A 19,249-nucleotide genomic window follows, 5' to 3' on the forward strand; every position below is an offset into this window, starting at 1 on the left:
GTCTATCATAAAAGAACGCACAAAAAAGTTTCAAGGAACCATGCCTAAAATTGACTGTGACTGTGTCAGCTGACTTGGTTTCAATCAGCCAATTTGGGCAAATTCCAGTACTCCTACTTTGATGAACTCCTACTTGGGAATTCGCCCAAATTAAAAGCATGTGTACTAGACAGATAGGCAACGTTAACTTCCAAAGCTTTTTTTTTTTTTTGTTTTTTTTTGCCTACGTCATCTCTTGCGGATGGAGCATGGCGCCAAATGATCATTTTAAAGCAGTGGTTGTCAAACTTTTTCCATCAAGTACCACCACAAAAATCCAAGTACTACCATAAAGAAATGTTTAAAAATACAAAAATAAGTTCCAAAAGATTCAATGCAAATGTATTTAAAACTGAAATACAACTGAACTGTATTTATTAAATGTACTGTACTGGATTCAAGAAAAGCTTAAGTCACTGTGACGTTATACACAATTCGAACATTTAATTCAGTAATTCTTTCGCATACCACTAGAGGGACACCACAGACCACTCGTGTTAGTATTACTCTTTGCGAATCACTGTTTTAGAGGATTCGCTGTAAAAAAAAAAAAAAAAAAAAAAAAAAAAGGGGAGTGCGAGGGCCTGGTCATTGCTGCTTGAAGCTTTAATGTTGTTATTTTATGCTAACTCGTAGCATATGTTCTAATAAATATACCATTTCATGATCTTTGAACAATTTTCCTGTCAAAAGAAATTTCAAAAGGGTTTTAATGAAGTCAATAATTTAACTAGGCGGCACGGTGGACGACTGGTTAGAGCGTCAGCCTCACAGTTCTGAGGACCTGGATTCAATCCCAGGCCCCGCCTGTGTGGAGTTTGCATGTTCTCCCCGTGCCTGCGTGGGTTTTCTCCGGGCACTCTGGTTTCCTCCCACATCCCAAAAACATGCATTAATTGGAGACTCTAAATTGCCCGTAGGTGTGACTGTGATTGCGAATGGTTGTTTGTTCCTATCTGCCCTGCGATTGGCTGGCAACCAGTTCAGGGTGTCTCCTGCCCGATGAAAGCTGGGATAGGCTCCAGCACGCCCGCGACCCGAGTGAGGAGAAGCGGCTCAGAAAATGGATGGATGGATAATTTAACTATGGACAGTATTTATGGACTGCTACTACTTGGATATTCAACACAATAATACCGCCGACGGTGACAAAAAAAATTAATTAAGGGCGGGCGGGGGGGGGTGGGGGCAGTATGAGACTAGAAGTTTTAGGAACTTTAAAGTGGGTTTCAAGAATAGGAAGTTGACTACTTTATCTATCAGGTAGCCAGGCGTGGCTTCCCCTTCTTGAAAAAAAACAAACAAAAAAAACTAGACTCAACCTTAGAAGTTTCGTTGTGACAAACAGAGACAGAAAGACAGATGTTGACGCACAGTCAAACGATCGCGGGTGAGTCCGACGTTAATTTGGGTTGGTTGAATACCCCTAAATATTCTAGGTGTGTATTTTAAAATAATGTCTTTGCTTAGAATTCTATGAAAAGCTGAGGCCAAGAATGAAATTCAACAGTTACCATCAACCTTAACTGACATTTAAGATGTGCGGATTAGGTATTTGATCATAATTCTTATTATCAATATCTTTCAAGGTGTTCTGCTGCTGTGTGCCGTCGGGGTGCATTGCTGCAATGGCATCGCAGCGCAGGAGAAGACCTGTGTACCAAGTCACGAGGTAAGTGCTTATATATATATATATATATTATATATATATATATATATAATATATATATATATATATATATATATAATATATATATATATATATTATATATATTATATATAAAATATATGTGTGTGTGTGTGTAGAAAGCAGTCAATAGTCAAGCTGGTGATGTATTTCCAGGTGGAGTGTTTCCACCCGGCGGACCACTTCAATGCATCCGCTCCAGTCCGTTTGGAGGTGGATGAGGGCAGGAGACTGTTCATCTCCATGGAGGGCCTCCACGGATGCAACACGTGCAGCTTGAGCAGAGGATCGGACACCGTACCGGCGACGTAAGTCCTAAATGTGTATGTGTAAGTATTTTGTTGTCATTTTGTGTTTTATTATTGTATGGGTGAGCAAACGTTTGTGTTCATGGGCCACATTGGATTTTTTTTTTTTTTTTTTTTTTTTTAAACGGACAAATGGGTCAGGTCATTTGTAGATGAAGAAAAAGTTTAACTGTGTGTGTAAAATACATAGTTTTGTTCACAATGAAATCATTATCTCAAGGCACCACTGCATGCTGAAAGAATGACGATCTTGTTTCAATTTACTTGACTACATCTGGGTCTGTTAAGTGAGCACAAAGCTTGCATTCTGTTGTATGAATGGCAACACGTTGATTGTACATTCTGCCATCTTGTGGTGGTTCTGCCCGTGTGCACATCACTGGCATTGATAGATGAACACAATGTGCTGTTGCAAAGTGGTCAATCATTGATTTACTGAGATAAATTCATGAAACAAATACATGAATATATAGTTTAGGGCGGGGGGAAGGCTAAATGAATATAATAATAATACAACAAATATTACAGGACTATTGATAATATCAATGCTGTATGAGTGTTTAAAGATGCTTCTGATGTTTGTAAATGTGCTTTTATGGAGTTTTTAATTTTGTCAGAAATGGCCGCTCGTCCTTGATCCTGCCAGCGCTTTCTGGGGGAGATTCCGGAGAGTACGCACTGAGATGTGGGGCTGGGTTCTCATTGTCTTTTACTCTACATGTAGTCACCAGTGAGTACCTGCTCCTTCCTGTGTTGTGAATCAGTCAATCGTCACTATATGACGTTTTTTTGTGGGGTTTGTTTCCCCCCTAGAACGTCCCACAAAACCTCGTCTGACGCTGGTCCACGTCGACGTCCCGATGAGTTCCCCCCATTTTAGGTGTGCATCGGAGGGAGTCCCAAAGCCCGTTGTGAGGTGGTCAGGGTAAGATGTTCTTCCATCTGTCGTTTTCTTTTTCTGAAAGCACGCTGCCTGCACTGAAGTCAGGCAAATGAGCCACTACACTGAACGTCCCACAACACCTTGTCTGACTCGTTCGGTTACTACGATGATGTTTTTTTTGTTTTGTTTTTTTTGGGACAGAATTCCAGATGAAGCAGTAGCAAGTGTGGGAAAAACCGAGAGCACAATCACCAGCGTTAAATTCACAAACAGAGGAGTGATGTGTTGTGCTAGTAATTCCCAAGGGCAGGAATGCTCCCAACTGTACGACTATGGTAATTGACCCTCTCTGTTTGTTTCAATGGGTCAATGTGACATTGACGTGAAATATCGTACAAATCTATATTATATTATACACCATGGTTTGTCTTTTAAGACTTAGATAGTGACCTGGCGGAAAAGGACGAGGTTTCCAGTGTGCTCTTGAGTCCCGGGCAGCCTCTCCTGCTTCGTTGCAGAATCCAACGCCAGAGGCAGCGATCGGCAGCGTGGGAGAAAGACGGCCGAGTGTTGACAGCCGGAACATTGGCGTGCCCTGCAAAAATCGAGGAGGAGGTTTGATTGATGGCTTTTCATTGGACATACAAACATGCAACAGAAGATATTTATAGTTGAAAGTAAAAAAGAAAATCCAAAAGAAAAGATTAATAGATGTCATCATTCAGTCCTACTCTGTTCTCTCAAAAATGTTGGGCACGTGTCGTGTTAATACAATATAATTGGTTATTCATATAAAACACGCCCCACGATACACGTGCAGATAATCTTGTCGTGAAGACATCTTTCCCTTCCAGATGTGCATCCGAAATGACTCGCACAGGAACAGCTGGATGGCTTACTTGTTCGTGGACTCTGTGCACGCGGACCACAGTGGCACGTACACCTGCAGGAAACAAGACAACACAAGCAAGTCTGTTGACGTCAGCGTCCAGGGTCTGTTTTCACAATTTCTAACTGTTCTCAGATGTCTTCATAAAAGGTCTTCTGTCAAATTCACAATATCGACATTTGCCAAACACTGATTGAAATTACTCTGTTTAGGGTGGGAAATTCTGTGTCAAGCAAATGTAGAGTACAGCTTTTGTTACCGTGACGACTGGGGGTGGGGCTAAGGTGTTGGGACAAGGGCATAAAGAATTCTATAACACTTTGCATCCACGTCACACAATATTTTGGTTTAGGGTGGGCGGTTCTGTCTCATGCAAATGCAGATTGCGGCTTTCGTTACCATGACGACTGAAGGCGACGTACGGGGCTACTCGGTGTTTACAACATAGTGATCTTTTTTTTTTCTTTAATAATATATAACATAATGCGCCCGCGTTAAAACACCTCAAATGTGATCTTGTTTAAAATTGAATTCCTGTGCATTACCTCAGCGGAAGACTTCCTCTCGGTGCAGCTGATTGCAACAAAAACTCTCCGGGCTCGGGAGGCATCGGACGCGTGCTTGCAAGCTGCCGTCTTCTACCACCCCGCGCTGAAGTCCTGCATGTGGGAAACGCCTGATGGCAATCTGTCCAACTGCATCACAGAGGACTGGGTCACAACACACAGGTATAAACAGTAACTATCTACTATAGCCAAAAGGGTGCACAATATCATTCCAAGGAGTCAAAAGATCCTTCACAAACACACACAAAAAATGAAGAGCCACTATCAGCTTGGATACGTTCTCACAGCGATGTAGGAACTGATCAAATCATTGAAATAAATGACATTTTAAAAATACATATAAAACTGCATTTTTAAAAGATAAAAAGACAACGGGACCAGCACTTTGGCAGAAGTAATAATATTTGTTGTGTTCTCTCAGGACAGTGAAGCTGTGCGGTAGAATCAAATCAGGGGAATACAAGCTGTACGTGAAGGCGGGCGGACAAAACAGAAGCAAGTCGGTGTCTGTGTGTGTTGTAGGTAAGAAATCAAGGAGGCAAAAGTACTTAAGTACATAAGTACTTCCAACACTGTAAGAAACATTCATGAATACTGTATGCTGACTTTAAAAACTGTACATGAAGCTTGGCTGTGTGCTCCGTTTCATGACACAGACGAGCCAAAATTCAAGTTCAGCGTCAACAAGCACAACAACAGCATCGGCATCCAGACGGCGAGCGCCGTCCCGGCAAATTACACGTGGATGTCTTGTTTTTCTGACAACGAAAGGTGCGCCTGTACTATTCAAACACGCGCTTTTATGGCCACCAGCGACACATGCCTGCGCTTTTTTTTGCCTCATTACAGCTGCGAGGGTCACGCCCTCTGGAGAGAGGTCCCCGACGCCTGGCGAGCCGACTCCGATGTACGGTGCCGAAAGACCATCGAGAGCTCCACCAGTCAAGAGCTGCCGGATGGACACTACTTGAAGTTTTGCCTGGCAAACTCGGCTGACTCCTGGTGCACGGCTCCACAACTGGTGTACTACCAGCCTTCCCCGCAGGCAGCCAGAGGTTTGTTTTCGTGATTAATCCATTTCAGAAAGTCTGAATAAAACCCAATAGTATGAAAACCAATAGGAAATAATGTAAATTCAACGAATACATTTCAGGCAGCCAAAAATATCAACAACAAAAAAAGATTTTATAGGAAATAATTAATTTTACATCCAGAAAATGATATAAATATAAATGACTAATTAGGCTGATAAATGAACGTAACATCACTTGATACCGTATGGAAGACAGAGCAGAGGGAAGAGGGAGCTACAAGTTATTTCTTGAATTCTATAGTGTTTCTTGCATTCTTTATAAAATGGTATATATGTATATGGTGTAAATAGGGTTCAACAGACGGAAAGGTGTAATCCACAATGCTAACTTTTATTAACAACTCTAGGCAATAACCAAGTAGATGTATGGAAACTGGGACAAAATTTTGACAATAGTGTAAAAGTGGTGGAGACCGCCATATTTAAAAGAGGGTAGCTTTAACGGTTTCACTATGGAACATTTAGGTGAGCACAGCAAGCATAAAATTCATTTTAAAGTGATGGAACTGGAAGCATTAGTGGAAGAGACACAAACATGGCATAAAAGCCAGTTTGGGATGATTTAACTCTGCCTGTGTGCGGGGCAATTAGATATAGAATTATGTGCTCATCCCGCGTAAGAAGGCCTTTAAAATTTGGGGAAACCTGTTCTGGAAAAGGCCCGCACCAATATTCGCAGTGCGCTGAAAAGAGCCAGACACACAGAAATGCAAAGTTGGAAGTAGTTTTGCAGTAAGGGTTGCTCATCATGAATAATTGGCCACTGAAAACCGTGCACACACTTATATGTATACATATACACACACACACACACATACACACTGGTGTTTTTTAGGATCTCTAGAAGAGGAGAAAGGCAGCTACACGGTTCTGAAAGTCGGCAGCGTGATCCTGGTTGTGGCTTTGTTCACCGTCACTATGGTGCTCGTGTACTTTGTCAAAAAGAAGGTGAGATGCGCACGTATACAAACACAAGAGGCAGCAACTAACACTAAAATGTCCAACAGAAACCCCACTATCACCCCCAGCTGCAGATGATCCAGATGGTTGGCCCCAATGATAATGATTACATCTACATTAACTTCAAGGACTTTGAGTATGAACGGAAATGGGAGTTTCCCAGGGAGAACCTGGAATTAGGTTAGTGTTAGTTGATTCATACCTAATTGTCACTTAATTCTAACTCAATGCCCGTGTGGTCTCTCAGGGCAAGAACTGGGCTCCGGTGCTTTTGGAATGGTGGTGCAGGCCTTGGCGTACGGCATCAAGAACGCTGGCGTGTCACAGCAGGTGGCCGTCAAGATGCTTAAAGGTCAGTGTTTGTCCGGCATAATGTAACGTGTGAGTTCAAATGCGAAGAAAACGGTAAGATCCGCAAATCCGGTCTCTTGCAGAGAAACACCAGGAAGTGGAGAAAGAGGCTCTGATGTCCGAACTCAAGATGCTGACGCACATCGGCCACCACACTAACATTGTTAACCTGCTTGGAGCATGCACAGAGTCAGGTACATGTGATGGATGGATGGCAAAGGGACAGATGTACGAACTAATGGATGCGTTCTCATAATATGAACCGATGTTAACCTAAGTTTTTCAGCAGTTGTGAATGTCACTAAAAACATTGTCTGTACCATCTATCAGAATTTCCATGATTTCCAATTTGTGTCCTCTTGAGTCTCAGAAATGCATCGGCAATTCAAAAGTTCAGAATTTCCCTTCTCCACACAGGCCCCATATACCTGATATTCCAGTATTGTTGCCACGGAGACTTGCTGAACTACCTGAAGAGAAGCAGCGAGCGCTACCACAAATCGGTGGTGGACGCCTTCACCAGGGACCGCTACAGCAGCCTCTACCACAACCTGACGCCAGGGAAAAACTCAACCACGTAGGGATTTTCTAACATCCATCCATTGTGTTATTATTATTATTTTAATTTACCTTTTTGTCTGTTGTTGTCAGTGTGCAGGAGGGCGCAGTGGACAGCTACATCACGATGCACCCTGCCACCACCAGGGGGAAGGAGGACATCGCCCTCCTCCATCCCAGCTTGGACGACTTGGACTGTGTCGACGGTAAGTGGATCGGTACTTTAACAATGTAGGTGTGAACTGAAACTCTAATTAATCTGCAGAGACAGAGAGCTTTGAGAATGGACTCACGGACAACCTGCAGGCCCTGACTTTTGATGACCTGTTGAGCTTTGCTGTCCAAGTGGCCAAAGGCATGGACTTCCTCTCCTCTAAAAATGTATGTAACCCCCACTATATACTGTAGTATATGATGACTGTGGATGACTTCTCGTCGTTACTTCTATTGTGCACGAGCAAAAACATGCGCTCTGAGCCCTGTATGGCGGCAGTGAACGCAAATCAACTCACTTCACAACAAGCAGCAGTTTGGCAGATACTAAACTCAAAACAAGTCTTCAAAGAACAGGCTGTTCATTGCCAGCTATCCCTGTTTGAACACAAACGGTGCAGCAACACGTAAGCAGACAAGACACAGGACTCAGTCATATACTAATATTATTGACTAATATTAGTGCTGTACTGACGAGCTGAGATGTCTCAAAGAACAGTATATCCGTCTGTGTCTTACACTGCCGCCAGGTGACCAAGGCGGGCACACCAAAAAGAGCAGCACAATCGACATTCAACAGATACAGTGTAAAAAAACGATTTAATTATTTGTAATTATATCTAATGATGTCATTACTGTATGTTTTTGTAAAGTAGAGAACAATATGTGCCATTTTCTTATGAAAAAACACATTGCAAAAGTTTTTTTGGGGGGGAGACTAGAACGAATGAATGGCTTTTCCCTTCATTTTAATGGGGAAAGATGATTTGACATATGAGTGTTTTGAATTATGAGCTTGGTGATGGAATGACTTAAACTTGACTGTAATTGTATGACACGCGCACGTCTGCATGCGTGACTCAGCATTCCGTGGATTTTTTTTGGGCACCGTGGATTATTTACAACCAATATGCTTATTTTGCAAGGTGGCGGTTATCATTAATAAATTTCAAGGAACGATCGCATTGCAATAATTTTATGAAACTCACATGTGCCCATGTTTGATTGATTGAGGCATGGACGTTTTTTTTTTGAGGGGGGGAGGGTGAGGGGGCTCTATGGATTATTTCTGCTGTGTTCAGTTTGTTGTGCACGGAGGCAGTTGAAATGACGCGTGTCTACAGTGTATCCATCGTGACCTGGCGGCACGCAACGTGCTGGTTACCAAAGGCCGAGTGGTGAAAATCGCCGACTTTGGATTGGCGCGGGACATCGACAACAACTCCAACTATGTCGTGAGAGGCAACGTAAGTCGTGGGGAAACGTTCTTTTTCTTCGGTAACACTTCTCTAAAATGACTTTTAACACCTGGCAGGTGCGTTTGCCCGTGAAGTGGATGGCACCGGAGAGCATCTTCCAGGGGACGTACACCATGAAGAGCGACGTGTGGGCGTACGGCATCCTCCTGTGGGAAATATTCTCTCTGGGTGTCACCCCGTACCCGGGCGTGAAGGTGGACCCTGAGTTCTATTCCATGATTCAGAGAGGATTCAAGATGGAGTGTCCTTACTACGCTGACAAGTCTGTGTAGGTGGCCCAATGTTTATCACATTGGATGCCGTGATTTTTAGCCATTCAGCTCCTTGTTAGAGAGAAGCAAGTTGTGCAAAAACTCTTGGTATCTGTCAACATTCAACAGTTGGACATGTACATTCAAAAGGTTCGAGAAGGTCAAATTAAGTTTGCCTGTAAAGGTTATAGTGCATCCTTTAGATTCATCCTGAAATTTCACCCGTAAACCCAATATCCCCAACTTGTACTGTATATACACATGCGGCCAAACAACGGTCATCGTGCTTCACGCTTCCTTTTCCAGGTACGGGATGATGTGCAAGTGCTGGGCCCTGGACCCCGGCGACCGCCCCTCCTTCTCCAAATTGGTGGCCATCATGTCGGACAATCTGACGGTCAGCGAGGAGAAGGTACGCTCATCTGTAATCCAAGGGATGGCCAAACCTTTGCGCTCAAGGGCCACAATTGATATTTAAACCGGACAGACGGGCCAGATCAGTCGTAGATGTGGTTAAAAAAAAAAAACTTTTTTAAAGTAAGCTCATTTTCATTTTTTCTATTCGAAGGAAAACTGCTGACATAATTCTGGCCTGGTCCTCTGAGGTAAATTTGAATGTGATTGGGTAAAGAAACAGTCCCATTGTTACTACAGTTTCAGAGAGAGAAAACACGTACTGCAAGCAGTATAGCAAAGAGAACCATGATGAAATAAAGACAATGGACAGTTGGGAATAAATTAATACAATTCATGTAACACATAAGAATTGAGGTTTTAAATGTAGGTCAGTCACTGATGGTGTAGCGGTACACTCGCCTGACTTTGGTGCGGGCACCGTGGGTTCAGTTCCCACTCAGTGACGGTGTGAATGTGAGTGCGAATGGTTGTCCGTGTCTATATGTGACCTGTGACTGACTGGCGATCAGTTCAGGGTGTAGTCCGCCTTTCGCCCGTAGTCAGCTGGGATAGGCTCCAGCGCCCCGCGACCCTAACCGGGATAAGCGGTGTTGAAAATGGAAATGGAAATGTAGGTCATTGCTTTTGATAGTGTATAGGCCAGCAGAAAAGGCCTTGTTGACCCTGATGGTCCACCACTGCTGGTAACAGAACATATTCCTCTTTCAGCTCTATCACAGCACCATCAACCGGGCATAGACCGAATGCCAGAATGCATCAGCCAATTTGGACACTTCCGCTTTCGCCCAGCAGAACGAGGACGAGGCGCAGTCGAACGAAAACCAACCGAAGCCGTCCAGCGTTCCATCTAAATAATAATTGCAGTTCATCCACATGCCTTTAAGAATTCAGTCAAAACGAGAGACAGAACAAAGACCATTGCCGTTGTTCTCAAATACTGTATATAAGCTAAGATTAGGTTTAACCAAGCGCCAACGGGAAGTATAGTGGGCTGAAGGGTAACACAAAATGCCCTTTTGCTATTCAGCTTCTTGGGTTAAAAATTTTACGACATTTGTGTCACTGTGTAAGATTGTTTTTTTTTGCCTTCAATTTTTTTTGTTACTGATTTGTCATGTCGCTCAAGAAAGTTTTGAATTGTAACCGACTTTATCTTATCAGTTTTACAAGTTTGAATGTATTGTTTTTATGTACTTTTTCAAAGTCAAAGCATTAAACCTTCAATATAGCCATATATTTTTGTCTATATATTTCAATAATTTATTCATTCTTATAGAGACATTTAGGCCTACCAGAATAAATATCCATCCATCCATCCATCTTCAACACCGCTTATCCTGGTTAGGGTCGCGGGAGCCTATCACAGCTGACTTCGGGCGAAAGGCGGACAACACCCTGAACTGGTCGCCAGTGAGTCACAGGCACTATGTTTTTATATATAAATATATATATATATATATATATATATTCCCAAATACTTCTAGCTCTAAAAAAACGAAATTAAAGACTATATAAATAAGATACTGTTAAAATACTTACATACTTAAACGGAACTATGTTTTTGTATATTTATTTATTTATTTTATTCTAGCCATAGAAAAATTCATTAAATACAAATTTGCAAAAAAGTTACTTACCAGGCACATTTTTATATAACTAATTATTTCATTTATAGGAATATATTGAGCCAATTTTTTTTTTCAATTACAGCACAAGAATATTGTATAACGTAATATATACCTGGAAAAACAAAAAAACAAAAAAACACACAATTTGACCAGAAAACAAACAAAATGTCTGCGTGAAGACTTTGCCGGAACTGACCAATCAGCGGTGCAGGCCTGTAAATGATTGACAGCTCGGTTGTCCAATGGCTGCATAACACGGAAGTACAACGCCAGCCAATGACAGTGGGCTTCTTCTTAGGTTGACGCCCGCCATTAGCTCGTGCTGTAGTTTCGTCGATTATCAGTGGATACGATCTGACTTCACGCCAAATCGTTGTTTTTTTTACTGGACGTCGCGATATATCCACACACCCATGTAGAGCTTATTTTGTACGTGTAACCAAGAGAGTTTTAAGCATGTACATATATACGTAGAAATCACTTTGTGCGCAGATTTGCACGTCGACGTTGTCGCCATTTTGAATGTGGCAAACTGAAGCGGGTTGGAGAACAAGATGCCTCATTCGTGTTCTGTCTTGACTTGTGGCAACCGGTTTACAGTCGAATCCAGAGCCCGTGGGATTACATTTCACAGGTAAGGCTAAACATGACTTTGAACATTTCTATTTGTCCGTAACATCATCATTTTGCGGAGACTTCGCCGACTTTTGTGGTTAATCCCGCACATGATCTGTGAATTCCCGAGGTGAAACCAGCCTCCAAACAAGTCTTTCCTACTAAATTGCCTCCGAAATGATTTTTTTTTAAAAACAAACAAAAAAACTCTGCTGTTAGTTGCTTAATCGGGACACACACAACGATTTTTAAAGTGAACATCGTCGCGTGGGTGCTTCCCGCACCCAATCGATGTTTGTCGTAGTACCAAGACTGTCCTGTGAGAGGCACCACGGGGGCATCCAGACTGACGAAAAATACAAAGAAGAAGAAACATAACCTAAGCTTTTATCTTATCTATTTTATCTTGTCATTTTTCTTACAAGACAAGATTATAAACACAAACAATAACAATGTGACAAGATTTTCACAAAAATGATCACTTCAAACTGAGTCACTTGAAACAAAAAATTCATCTTAAATAGTGCCAATGGAACGTTATTCCTGAGAAGAGGGCATTGTGGACAGTAGACTAGGTCACAGTCTTTAATAAACTTTTATTTATTTGTGAATTTATTTGTTATAGAGGATTTTGGAGGAGTTTCAGGTGCTCGTTCCATGTTTTTGAGAAAATTCCACAAAGATGGCGGCCACTTGTCATGTTGCTGCAACCAGTTGCTTTTGTATTTGTGTCAATCCATCTTCCAGGAGCTTCCGAGTTGGCTATCATTCCATTTTACATCACAGTCACTGACTTCGCCCGACTCTGTTGATTACCGTATTTTCACGACCATAAGGCGCACTTAAAAGTCTTCAATTTTCTCCAAAATGGACGGGGCGCCTTATAACGCAGCGCGCCTTGTGTGTGCACAGGGTTCCAAAATCTGTAAATGTTGTTGTGTGACTTCCATGAGCGCTCCGCTTGACTGACTGGGAGCCTTTCCTGCTGAGACGCTGCTTATATAGAGGAAAGGCGGATGTGACTGAGTACAGCATGCGGACGTAAAGGGGGAAGGGTGCGCGTGAAGGAGGACTCTAAAGGCACGCCCCCAGTAGGTATATAGCGCCGGTATGTGCATTGTGCAAAACATCGGTTTGGCTAAGGGCCCCCGAAAATACCACCCATGAAGAGACACGCCTATGAAGCACAATTTAAACTGCAAGCTGTCAGTTACGCGGAGGAACATGGGAATCGAGCAGCCGCGAGAGAATTCAAGATCAACGAATCCATGGCGAAGATTGTTTTCCTGCTTCCTCCACTTGCGAACCAAGTCAAGAAGACGAAGCTGAGTTTCCGCGGAAACAAGGTGAGATGTCCCGAGTTGGAAGACCAACTCGAGCAATGGATTAATGAGCAAAAAGAATAGCCGGGAGAAGCGTCTCTGCAGTCGCCATTCGACTGAGAACAAAAACCCTAGCAGAAGAAATGAAAATCGAACATTTTCAAGGAGGTCCGTCTTGGTGCTTTCGTTTTATGAAACAGCGCCATCTATCCATCCGGGCAAGGACTACCGTGGCGCAGCAACTTCCGGCGGATTACAAGGAAAAGATGGGCATCTTCCGCTCCTACTGCAGTAAAAAGATTCCCGCCCAACCACATCACCAACAGGGACGAGGTGCCGCTCACTTTCGACATCCCGGTGAACCACCACACTGTCGAGAAGAAGTGGACCATCAACGTTGCGATACGCACAACGGGGCACGAGAGGTCGGCTTTTACTGTTGTGCTTGGTTGCCATGGTAATGAACAGAAACTGCCACCTATGGTGATTCTTAAGAGGAAGACGCTGCCTAAAGAAAAGTTTCCAGCCGAAGTCCTCGTTAAGGCCCATCAAAAGGGCTCGATGGACGAGGAGAAAATGAGAGAGTGGCTGAGTGGGATGTACGTAAAAGAGACCGGATGTTTTTTTCCCACGTCTCAGCGTCCCTGTTTATCTGTGACTCCATGCGCGCCCATCTCACAGCCGCTGTGATAAAACCAAGTGCAACTAAGACTGGGAGGCAACGCCAAGCGAGTTACGCCACCATATGCGAATGGGTTGTGGATGCTTGGGCTAAGGGCTTTGACGGTTGTCCGAGCTTTCGCGAAAGCCGGCATCATTGCTGAACAGCCCCCCGGCAACGAGACTGACAGCGACAATGACGAGAGGGAACCCGGCGTGTTCGTTGGAGAGCTTGCCCAGCTGTTCATTTCGGCTACAGAACATGAGGACTTTGATGGATTTGTGGATGAGGATTGATCAAAAAATAACGTGAGTACATTGTTAAATACTTCAACAAAGTACAACCAAATTCAGTTTTGCTCCCGCTGCCTTTTTAGACTTTGTTTTAGCGTGCATTTATGCTACTGTATGTTTTAAGCTAGCGTATGTTTTACCATGCCTGCGCCCAATAATGCGATGCGCCTTATGTATGTGTTAAATACAGAAATAGACCCCGTAACTGAGAGCGCACCTTTTAATGCAGTGCGCCCTATGGTCGTGAAAATACGGTACACATAAGGATTTGAAAATATTAACCAGTATAACATTTACATACGATTGTTAGCCCTGACTATAAATTGACTCTTAAAACGGCATCAAAAACACAATTCAATATTTTTTTTCCAACCGTCCCTTATAGCAAAAGAAATCATGTATATATGGCCGTGAATATTTTGAACATCATAAAATGAGGTGTCGAACTGCACGGATGAAAGAGTAGTAACCCATCATCCTCTTCAGCTTTCAGTAGAATGTGAGGCAACCCCAAGTGGACAAAATTCTTTTAGAGACATCCAGGAATCCGGTGTAAAAATGCTACAATTTGGCCTGATTGTTGGTATATGTGAAGCCCACTTTAGCTAACTTTTCTCGTACTAACAATATAGGTTTCCCAAAAATGAAGTGATGAGAAGAAAATGGGAAAGAGCTGTCCGGAGGAAAGGTTTCTCTGCCAGTTCGTCGAGCATGCTGTGCAGTGAGCACTTCAGACCGGAGGACTTCGACAGAACAGGTCAGACAGTCAGGCTCCGAGATGGAACCGTTCCCGTCTCCTGTTTCAAAGCTCCTGCCAAAAAGGTAGGTTTATCACGAGGACGAGGGTCGGCAACCCGTGGCACCTTCGTACCTCTGTTGTGGCTCTGTGGTGACTTAGAAATTAAATACTGTGACAGCGGAGACTCGTACAAGAAAACAGAAGCTCGTTTGACTCGCATAAGGGGGGAGAAAAAAAAAAAAAAGCTTCATTGAGCCGTTTCCAAGTACATGTTTGCATTTTCCTTCAGTCGGTTAATTTCCAGGTAAGGCTGAGCCAAACTGTGTACTGTGTGTAGGAGATGAGCACTTTGCGGTAGCATACAGAGTGCAACGATGCACTCGATTGCTTCATCTGGTAACAAAGGGCAAGGCAGAATTACAAACTGGGTCCAGCTTTCTTTAAGGTACTGACCAGGTGCCTGCATGTAGAGTAAATCACCATCATAGCGAGATGTCTTTGTATCGCACACAACCAACAGTCCGGCTTTCAACAAAAACAAAGGGAGACATTCATGTATCTGACAGTTAAGTAAGACACACATTCAACAAACTACTGGTAACATAAGCGCACACGGACGAAAAGGATTTAGATCCTTAGTCAGGCAAAATGTCAGCATTGCATGGCGCAATGCATTCTGGGAACCGCAGAGCTTCACCGTTGCAGTAATACTCATTTTCCAACTGTTTTATTTGAGTTAATTCGTCTTTCAAATGTAATTCATAATTTGAAGTTTATGGTGATCTTGTGACATGCCAGGATTTCTTGAGCTAGTTCATAAATCTAAGAAAATTCTCTGAAGAAAACTGAACGTTTAATGCTACGTGCTACATGAACTATATTAAAAACAAACATTGCGAACATAGCCTCGCAGGTGACCGCTTACAATCGTGTGTGATTGAAGATGAATCATCATCTTACTGCCCGGATGTGCTGACGCTGAGCATTGCGATTCACGAGCAAAAATCACATCAACCATGTAAAATCAATGTTTTAATTGGCTATTAGTTCACAAATATATATTTTAAATTAAGCCTCTTCAAGTTGACAGCTAACTGCATGCTCCACACATGATAAAATGATGACAGAAGGTGGCATTTCCGGTGCGCTTCAGGTGGGTAATTTAAGTTTGACTTTAATTTCATAACTACGAGGACTCAAAATAGACATTGACTGTTGTATTTTAAAGTAAACTTCAACCAAGCATCTTTTTTAAAAGTTAAAAATGTTTTTGTTTCATGCGGAGATAAAATGTGTTCTCTGTCACAGTTTATTGATTTAATAAATGTGGCAAAAATGTTTTTTGGGAGGGGGGGGCAGTCCAAATGGCTCTTTTGAGTCTTTAAGGTTGCCGCCCCCTGCATTAGAATGTAAGGATTACGATATTCAAAGCAATATTATGCTGAACATGTTTGTTTTTTTTCCCCACTTTCTGAATGTGAAGGTATCTTTGAGGTATTTTGAGTTGTAATTGGAGATCATTTTGATATTTCAGGGTTCACTTAAGCCTGCGGCTACCAGGATGTCTCGGACCTCTACGAAGGCACGGGAGACCCTGCCTCCGCCCGCAATCCAGTGTGTGCCCAAATCTGCGCCCACGGTTGTTCCCACAGTTGTGAGTAATCAGCGCTCAGCCTGGGGCTGAAACGATTCATCGAAGAACTCAAATAAAGTGATTACAAGAAAAGGTCGTAAGTCGACGTACCACTGTATTTGTTTGTGTTATGTGCGGTTTATATACCGGTGGGCTCTATAGACCGCATTTTACAGTCGTTACTCACATATTCATATTTACATTTTTTTTAAATGAAGTCCCTTTTTAATTATTATTGTTTAATCCTTGTTTCGACTAGGACCACGCCTACGCTTCAACACCTGAAGAACTGCGGATCAAACTCAGTGAAGCCTTGGCGAGGGTGGAGAGTCTGGAAAGAGAGAAGAGGAACGCCAAGGACAGAGAGAGGAGGGCGAGGAACACCGTCAGTTGTCTTCTGGAGGATCTCGAGGTGAAGAAAATCATGAATGAGGAATTGAAAGAGCGGCTCGATATATACGCAGGTAAAAGGGAAATTCCAATTTAAGTGTACAATACATCGCCTTCTTGCGTCTGTTTTGGCCTTCAAATATTAATTGAAAGCAAATTCAAGTGAAGCAAAATGGGTCAAATTGACGTTTTCAAGTTGATTTATTTTAATATATACAGTTACATAAAACTCGCTTACCAGGCCCGACGACAATCTGGAGCTGTCATGAGTTGAACTGTAAACAAACAAAATGTTTGCGTGAACACTGACGGAAACGAATAGTTGAAAGGAGCGACTCCAAAATACAACTTTGGAGAAAACTTGAACTAAAGTGCATCAATACTTTCCCTCCTTTTTTAGGACTTCCTAATAAACGATTTCATTGGTCTTCACTAATATGCCTGTGCTAATTGAATTTCAGATCTTCCAGTTCACCTCCTGTCCAAAAACAGCCACGAATATACCAAAGAACAACGGGACTTTGCCACAACTCTCCACTTTCATGGTCCGAAGGCGTACGACTACCTGCGAGAGTGTCTGCATATTAATCTCCCGCATCCAAATACATTGCAAAGGTATTGTTCGCGTTGTTTGAAGGCTTGTTTTTCCCTACGTAAGTCGAGCATTGTGATTTTGTCCCATTATGACTTAACAAAGTGATATACTTAGACCTATCACTATTAAGATGATCCTGAATAAATAGTGATAAATATTAAAAAGGAGGGTCACACAGGCACCTGTCTTAAACAACGGCTTTTTCTTCTCACCGAGGTGGATGAGCTCTGGGGAGGCCAAGCCTGACCTCAACATGACAATGCTGGACACCAGAGGAGAAGAGGACGACCCAGCTAAATATTTAGGTCGTGTAATAATGTATCTTTTTGTTCATCTATCTATGACCGCGACATATAGTGAACAGCAGAACAGTTGCTGCTATAAATAAATACTCTTCCACTAAATGGCAGAAGGTAAATCATTAACCTGTGTATTGTCACTTTTTTTTGACATTTTTGTTAGGTGGTGTGATGTGAGATTTTTGGAAAACACTGGCCAAGGACATAATTACTCAGATATGTATTTCAAATGTTTTTTTTAGGGTGATATCCTTCAACAAACCTGGAAAGTCAGAAATAAAAAATAAATAATCTGCATAAGAATTGTGAAAATATGTTGTTTCATGAGTGCCCAAGGTATTTATTAAAAAAAAAAAAAAAAAAACATTAACCAAACGCGTGCCGAGCTGGTCGTTGGACTTCAGACGAATGATTGTTTTCCACTTTTCAGGTGGACGAGCAGCCGTCCGGGAGAACATGGAGCTCTCCCAAGTCAATGAGCTTCCCTACGAGGACTTTGTGAACATTTTCGGCAACGTGGTGGAGAGGTGCCCCATCGTGGCGGCGGCCGTGTGCTCCCAGCGTCCCTTCGCCGACATCGACGCTTTCGAGGCGACCATCTGCGACTTCATCGACGCTCTGTCCGAAGCGGGTGAGTCACAATCAAGGTAGCGGCTAATCACAAATCTGACAATGTGACTCCTATAGGATAGATGGTGGACCTTAAACTGTCAAAAAATATGCCGTTATGGCAATTTGGTGCCGAATGTGATGAAATTGTTCAGCTTTTAGAAAGAACCAACATGAGGTACAGTAAAAATGATAGCGTTATGGCCAATTATGAAGCAGTTTCTTAGGTTTTAAGTTAAAAAGTAAAAAAAAAAAAAAAAACGGGGGGTGGGGAATATATTAGATTTACTAAGCGCTTGATGTTGATGATGAAAAGTCCTCATTCGTGTCCAGGCAAAGAGGGGATCCTCAGGTGCCACCCGGACCTCGCGGGCCGCGACTTCAAGGCCGGCACCTTGACCCAAGAGTCCGTGAGCGAGCAGGCCAACGTGGGCTTCAACGCGCTGAGCTCAGAGGATACCGCCACCATGTCCTGCTGGAACGAAGAGTACAAGGAGCGCTTCGGCTTCCCGTTCGTCATCTGCACCCTCATGAGCGACAAGGCCAGCATTTTCCAGGAGATGCGCGTCCGCATCGCAAACGGGTGCACAGAGGAGAGAGCGTGCGCCATTGAGGAGGTCAAGAAAATATGTCGTCTGCGTCTTCGGAACCTCGTGCACGCTGACGCCAAATTTGAATTTTAACTTACATGGTAAATGATAAATGCATATGCATATTTGTATGTTTGAATGGTCAAATTAGGTTCACCAGTAAAGGTTATAGTGCATTTTTGGTTTCAACCTGAAATTTCAGCCCAAAGCCCAATATCACAGATTTTGCATATATTTGGTTATATGTAAAGTTTTCCCTCTGTAGTTTGTTTGATAAGTAGACTGACACTCTGGGGATCCAACTATTTGAATACAACCATTAAAAAGTCATTTTTCCACAATGTCTCCATGAATGATTCATCTGAGTGGACAAGCTGAGTAGAACATGAAGTGGTTGGAAA

The 19,249-nt window shown here is 42.8% G+C and overlaps 2 protein-coding genes across 2 annotated transcripts; both read left to right on the top strand.

Annotated features, from left to right (window-relative positions):
• The first annotated feature begins 1,368 nt into the window (after positions 1 to 1,368).
• Positions 1,369 to 10,555, top strand: flt3 (fms related receptor tyrosine kinase 3). Its single transcript, XM_061666394.1, has 23 exons — positions 1,369 to 1,429; positions 1,629 to 1,711; positions 1,883 to 2,034; positions 2,652 to 2,764; positions 2,848 to 2,959; positions 3,119 to 3,252; positions 3,354 to 3,532; positions 3,772 to 3,910; positions 4,357 to 4,534; positions 4,794 to 4,894; positions 5,029 to 5,143; positions 5,222 to 5,427; positions 6,301 to 6,413; positions 6,473 to 6,605; positions 6,673 to 6,777; positions 6,860 to 6,970; positions 7,194 to 7,353; positions 7,428 to 7,540; positions 7,600 to 7,715; positions 8,672 to 8,794; positions 8,863 to 9,074; positions 9,364 to 9,469; positions 10,183 to 10,555. The coding sequence occupies exons 1-23, from the start codon at positions 1,402 to 1,404 to the stop codon at positions 10,210 to 10,212; spliced, it is 2,862 nt and encodes a 953-aa protein (XP_061522378.1). The 5' UTR covers positions 1,369 to 1,401; the 3' UTR covers positions 10,213 to 10,555.
• Positions 10,556 to 11,412: 857 nt separating this feature from the next.
• On the top strand, positions 11,413 to 19,168 carry urad (ureidoimidazoline (2-oxo-4-hydroxy-4-carboxy-5-) decarboxylase). Its single transcript, XM_061666076.1, has 8 exons — positions 11,413 to 11,736; positions 14,626 to 14,815; positions 16,267 to 16,386; positions 16,625 to 16,829; positions 17,217 to 17,370; positions 17,567 to 17,655; positions 18,080 to 18,280; positions 18,592 to 19,168. The coding sequence occupies exons 1-8, from the start codon at positions 11,657 to 11,659 to the stop codon at positions 18,939 to 18,941; spliced, it is 1,389 nt and encodes a 462-aa protein (XP_061522060.1). The 5' UTR covers positions 11,413 to 11,656; the 3' UTR covers positions 18,942 to 19,168.
• Positions 19,169 to 19,249: the final 81 nt, after the last annotated feature.

The sequence above is a fragment of the Phycodurus eques genome, chromosome 21 (assembly GCF_024500275.1).
Source record: "Phycodurus eques isolate BA_2022a chromosome 21, UOR_Pequ_1.1, whole genome shotgun sequence".
Lineage (NCBI taxonomy): Eukaryota > Metazoa > Chordata > Actinopteri > Syngnathiformes > Syngnathidae > Phycodurus > Phycodurus eques.

Excerpts from the sequence above, each read along its gene's own strand:
- flt3 (XM_061666394.1), top strand. The coding sequence starts at position 1,402 with ATGTTGACGCACAGTCAAACGATCGCGG. Across the intron at positions 1,430-1,628 it reads GCACAGTCAAACGATCGCGG|GTGTTCTGCTGCTGTGTGCC; the intron begins GTGAGTCCGACG and ends ATATCTTTCAAG. Across the intron at positions 4,895-5,028 it reads GGTGTCTGTGTGTGTTGTAG|ACGAGCCAAAATTCAAGTTC; the intron begins GTAAGAAATCAA and ends TTCATGACACAG.
- urad (XM_061666076.1), top strand. The coding sequence starts at position 11,657 with ATGCCTCATTCGTGTTCTGTCTTGACTTGTGGCAACCGGTTTACAGTC. Across the intron at positions 11,737-14,625 it reads CGTGGGATTACATTTCACAG|GTTTCCCAAAAATGAAGTGA; the intron begins GTAAGGCTAAAC and ends CTAACAATATAG. Across the intron at positions 16,387-16,624 it reads CCACGGTTGTTCCCACAGTT|GACCACGCCTACGCTTCAAC; the intron begins GTGAGTAATCAG and ends TGTTTCGACTAG.